A 6,010-nucleotide genomic window follows, 5' to 3' on the forward strand; every position below is an offset into this window, starting at 1 on the left:
GATATAAAATATAAAAATATATAAAAATGAAAATAAGATAAAGAAATGTATTAATATATAATAAATTATATATAAATAGAAGTGTATTCATATATAAAATAAAATATAAATAATAAGAATATAAAACTAATAAAATATGATAAATATAAAATATATAGATAAAATGATGATATATATAATATAATAATAAAATATATAAAAATAAAATACATAAATAACATAATAATAACATAATAATAAAAATGAATACATACATTGAATCAAATATCATTTCTGAATCATTTATATTTCAGAACAATTTATTATAAAGTGATATAAAATATAGACAAATATAAATGAATATAGAATGAGTATTTAATTTACATTTTTATTTTTTATTTTTTTTAGGAGCAAAATAATAAAAACTATTATTTTATTGATTCAAAATATTTTGCCCTTTTCTTTTTGTTATTTTTATTTAGATGCATTATTTCTTTGCTTATTTTGGTTCCCGAAGAATAACTAATAAAAAAGAAAATAAATTTCAAATAATAAAAACAATATTTAAATAATAATTTTATCAAATAAAGAAATATAATTTATTATAAAAGAAGAAAAACAAAATCAAATATATTTATAAATATATTATTATAATAAAAAAATAAGATAATATAAAACATAAATAACTATAAATTACAATCAAATATTTAAAATATCAAATAACACAAATAACATAAATAATAAAAATAATAAAAAGAATAATAAAAAACAAAAAAATAAGAAATAATAGATATATCTATAATTGGATTTTATGATTATTGTAAAATGATTATTTCAGTAAAATACTATGCTCTATTTCTATAATATGAAATACTTATTTCTACATATTCAACACTAGCAACACATTAGAAGGCTCCTCTTCTAATGTACTACCAGTGTTGAATGTGTAGAACATTAATTGTTTTATTTTTTTTAATAATGATTGTTTGTAGTGTCTTATGGAAGTTAGTTTGTAATTTTAGTGTTTTTAACTTTTCGTTGTGGTTCAATTTATTGTTAATATTACAGGTATTATTTCTACTTAAATTATTTCTCTATTTTGTTTTAACTTCTCTTATAATTCTTTGTATTTATTTTGTAAATAATTTAATTCTTTATTTCTATCTTGATATATATCAATATCATTAAGATATCTTTTTTATCTTTGATGTTTTGATAATATATATCTGGTATTCTAACATTAAAAGAATGTCATTAACCAATAAATCTTTATTGTAAGTTATAACCATTTCATCATTATTAATACATTTAGGAGGTGTATTAAAATCTATTTCATCAATTTCATTAAAATGGATAATTAATATATGTTTATTTATTTGTTTACACACACAACCCTGTTTTAATATTTAATTCTTCTTCATTACATGACATCATAACAATATATGATTAATAGATAGAATAATGATATAACAATGTTTATAATATTTTAATAATCAATTGAGTATTTTAGATTTAATATTTCAGTTTATAATTACTCCTTCTTACATCTTTCCTAATTGAATAAAATACATTTGATTTTATATTTAATGACATAATTTGATTATGATAATTTCATAATATTAAATATACATTTTATATTTCTTATATAATCACTACATTTCTTTCTATTCATTTAAATATCATTTAATTTATTTGTTACAAATTCAAATACATTGTTTATATCATGTTTTCATTCATTTAATTGTGTTATATCCATTAAATCATATAAATTAATATTCTTACCAAATACTTTCTTCATCATTATTTTAATTATTCAATTTAAATACTCTTTTATTATTTCTATCATTTCATTTATTTCATATTTACTTGTATTCATTATTTCAATATTGTTTATATCTTTTTTTATGTTTTTATAATAAACATTTATATTATAAAGTGTTTGTTTGATTCTATTTTCATAATGATAAAATATTTATTGTGATGAAAAAGAAATGATGAATGAAATGATTCATGCTATTATTATTGTAATTGTTGAAATGATAGTTATTGTTATGGTAACAATTATTGAGATAATTATTGTACTTCTGTCAATACAAATAATACCCATTTTCACTCATTCTTCTATCATTTATATTCCTTGGTTAATAAGGATTTATTATTCTTTTGTAATTAATTTAATACTTTTTTGTGATATTTCTGTAATACATCTTTTTTTCAAAAAATTATGATTAAAATGAAAATAACATCGACAAATAATCTGAAAAAGTTTTGATTTTTTTAATTCAAACCAAAAAGAAACGAATAGATAAATTTAGTATCCTCCTCTTAATCTTAAGACTAAATGAAGTGTTGATTCTTTTTGAATATTATAATCTGAAAGGGTCTTTCCTTCTTCTAATTGTTTTCCAGCGAAAATAAGTCTTTGTTGATCTGGTGGAATTCCTTCTTTTTCTTGAATCTTAGCCTTAATAGCATCAATAGAGTCGTTAGGTTCAACTTCTAAGGTGATAGTCTTTCCAGTAAGAGTCTTAACAAAGATTTGCATTTGATAAGTAACTGTTAATTAGTTCTTTTTTTTTCTTTTTATAATCCTCAATGACGTTTTTATTTTTAAAAAAAAACATCAATGACGTGGTTGTTGTTATTATAGTATAATTTATTATTTTATATTCTATAAAGTTTTTTAAATATTTCAATTTTATTGTGCTATTAAAATTAAATGTGTTATTTATTATCCATTAAACATCAACCAACAAAATATTTCTTTTTCTCTCATAAATAATATAAAAGTACTATCTGAAGAAAAAACAAAGGTGAAGAAGTTCATACAAGTTATGGACTTGCAAACAAACAAAACAATAAAAAAATAATTGGAACACTTGAAAATAAAATGATAAGTAATGAAAGTGAAGAAAAAGTTAAACAAGAAATTATTGGTATGATAGCATTAAGCCAACACGAATACAGTAAGAATAAAATAGTTTCATTTATTAGAAGTATTTGTGGAATTACATCAGATGAAATTAAAAGACATAGTGTCAATGATTTTGAAATAACAAAACATGAAAAAGGTGAAGAACTACATTGTAAGATTGTAATAATTATTCCAGAAAATGATATTGTGGAAGATGAATTACTACAACAAAAAGAGAAGTTATTAAAAATATTAACTCTTTAAATACACAACTGAGCAACAGAAAAATGAAAATGAAAACAACATAAAAAGAATAAGAATAGGGTATAATGAAATAATGATAACATTAAAGTATTTTAATGATACTAATGACTTTATTAATTTAGAAATAGGAATTAAAATATTTCAATGAAATATGGAAAGATTTCATTTTAATCCAATTCCATTAAATGAATATTCAAGAAAATTATTTCCTAACATTGAAACATTTCATATTTATAATAAATATAATGAAATATTTAAAGATGGAAAAATATTTAAATATGTGATATGGCATGATATTAGTTATTCATTACATTTAAAAGAAAAAGGAAAATGTAAAACATAGAATATATACAAAAGAAGATAGAAATAGATATTGGAATAAATACCATAGAAGTTAAATCAATTGGAGATGAATATTTTATGTTTTGTTATGGTATGAAAGAAATTAATATACCATCACTAATTAGTGAAATATAAAACAGATATTTTTATGAATGTTCATCATTAAAATTAATTAATATAGAAAATGTACAATTCGTTAGTGAAGATAGGACATTTGTAAAAACAGAAAATAAGGCATCAATTGAAATTGATAATTTAAAAAGGTTAATAGAAAAAGAAATATAATGAAGATATAATGAATTTATTATTCCATCAACAGTTAGTGAATTAGGAAATAAATGTTTTTGTTAGTGTTCATTATTAAAATCAATTACCATACTTAATTCTGTCAGAAAATTAAAAGATAAATGTTTTAGAGGATGTTTTTCATTAACATCAATTAATTTACCATCAACAGTTAATAAAATAGGATGTGACAGTTTCTTCAAATGCACATCATTAACAAACATCAACATTCTATTAACAATTACATCATTTAGATATGGATGAAAAGAAGAATTAAAGAATACCAGAAAAATGTTTTGTTGTAAAACAATTGATAAAATAATTAAATCATTCATTTATTTTGAATGTTTAATGTTCATTCAATGATTAAATCATCATTGTCATTGATATTTGTGATATTATTTCGTTTTTGTTATTAAATTATGTTATTATTTGATGACATGATACCACGTTATTCCACGTTGATATGAATAACAAAATATGAATAACAACCAACACAACAATAAGTCATCACATCATCCTCATTAAGTATTTAAAGGAACTTGAACAAATAACAAGCATTTAGAAATAAAACATGGACCCAAACAAATGGACAGATGCAACTGTTCAAATGTTCAAAGAATCACAAGAAATAGCATTTGAAAGAAAAAATGCATACATTATGCCAATTCATATGATGGAAGCAATTGTTGAAGAAGAATCAAATATTGTTATCCGAATAGTTGAAATGATGGGAGGTGATGTTAATAAATTAAAGAAAGAAATAAAAGAAACAATGAATAAAATCCCAGTTCAAAATCCACCACCAGTTGATATTGGACTTCATCCAACAACACAACAAGTATTAAGAAGAGCAATAGAGAAACAAAAAAGAATGGGAGACTCATATCTTGCAATAGATGTAATTGTAATGTCATTAATGGAAGAGAAAGAAATTAGTACAATAGTAGGAAATAGTGGAATTAATGTGAAAGAATTTAACAAAAAAATAACAGAAATGAGAAAAGGACAAAGTGTAGAAACAAAAGAAGCAGAAAGTCAGTATGAAGCATTAAAGAAATATGGAAATGATTTAACAGCACAAGCAGAAAGTGGAAAGATGGATCCAATTATTGGAAGAGATGAAGAAATTAAACGAGTTATTCGTATTTTATCAAGAAGAACAAAAAATAATCCAGTATTAATAGGAGAACCAGGAGTAGGTAAAACAGCAGTAGTTGAAGGACTTGCACAACGAATAGTTAAAGGAGATGTTCCAAGTAATTTACAATGTCGAGTTATTGGATTAGATATGGGAGCATTAATAGCAGGAGCACAATATAGAGGACAATTTGAAGAAAGATTAAAAGCAGTAATAAAAGAAGTTAAAGAAAGTAAAATACCTATTATATTATTTATAGATGAAATTCATACAGTATTAGGAGCAGGAGCAACAGGAGAAGGAGCAATGGATGCAGCTAATATTTTAAAACCAATGTTATCAAGAGGAGAATTACGATGTATTGGAGCAACAACATTAGAAGAATATAGAAAATATGTAGAAAAAGATCCAGCATTTGAAAGACGATTCCAACAAGTTTATGTAAAAGAACCAAGTGAAGAAAATACATTATACATTCTTCGAGGAATACGAGAGAAATATGAAAATCATTATGGATTAACAATTACCGATTCAGCATTAGTTTCAGCAGCAACGTTAAGTAAAAGATATATCAATGGAAGATTTCTTCCAGATAAAGCAATTGATTTAGTTGATGAAGCATGTGCTACATTATTTACACAAAAGAATTCACAACCAGAAGAAATAGATAAATTAGAAAGAAGAGAAACACAATTAAATGTAGAGAAAATAGCATTAGAAAGAGACATTAAAGAAAGTGATGAAGATCATAATAAAATGATTAAAGAAAGACTACAAGAAATTGAAAAAGAATTAAGTGAAAATAAAGAGAAATTAACAAAATTACGAATTAATTATGAAAAAGAAAAAGGAGGAAGTGAAGAAATGAAAGAACTTGCAACAAAAATAGAAGCTATGAAACATAAAGCAGAAAGTACTAAAGATTTAGAAGTAGCAGCTGATTTAAAATATTATGGCATACCAGAAGCAGAAAAAAGAATGAAAGAATTAAAGGGAACAAATAAAGAAACAACAATGATATCATTACAAGTTACACCAACACAAATAGAAGAAGTAGTTAGTAGATGGACAGGGAATTCCTGGTT

General features: G+C 22.3%; 2 protein-coding genes across 2 annotated transcripts in view, besides 8 other annotated features; both read left to right on the forward strand.

Moving 5' to 3' along the window:
• The first annotated feature begins 6 nt into the window (after positions 1-6).
• Positions 7-80: a microsatellite.
• Positions 81-93: 13 nt separating this feature from the next.
• Positions 94-242: a microsatellite.
• A 109-nt stretch (positions 243-351) lies between these two features.
• Positions 352-386: a sequence feature (AT_rich).
• Positions 387-492: 106 nt separating this feature from the next.
• Positions 493-768: a repeat region.
• Positions 752-1,843: a repeat region.
• Positions 1,766-2,187: a repeat region.
• A 433-nt stretch (positions 2,188-2,620) lies between these two features.
• Positions 2,621-2,682: a sequence feature (AT_rich).
• A 626-nt stretch (positions 2,683-3,308) lies between these two features.
• Positions 3,309-3,634, forward strand: EDI_312860 (uncharacterized protein; the record flags this gene model as incomplete). The annotated part of the gene is made up of 2 exons (XM_001739008.1): positions 3,309-3,456; positions 3,528-3,634. The coding sequence occupies 2 exons, from the start codon at positions 3,309-3,311 to the stop codon at positions 3,632-3,634; spliced, it is 255 nt and encodes an 84-aa protein (XP_001739060.1).
• Positions 3,385-3,416: a sequence feature (AT_rich).
• A 724-nt stretch (positions 3,635-4,358) lies between the features above and the next one.
• The window catches only part of EDI_312870 (chaperone protein ClpB, putative), a gene marked incomplete at both ends in the record, with an annotated part of 2,680 nt that continues 1,028 nt past the window's right edge, over positions 4,359-6,010 (forward strand). The window contains one exon of the mRNA XM_001739009.1: positions 4,359-5,985. Within this exon, the coding sequence (XP_001739061.1) occupies positions 4,359-5,985 (1,627 nt within the window). The remainder of the gene's footprint in view (positions 5,986-6,010) is intronic.

This window comes from Entamoeba dispar, genomic scaffold (assembly GCF_000209125.1).
Source record: "Entamoeba dispar SAW760 scf_1105229461889 genomic scaffold, whole genome shotgun sequence".
NCBI classification, from domain to species: domain Eukaryota; phylum Evosea; order Mastigamoebida; family Endamoebidae; genus Entamoeba; species Entamoeba dispar.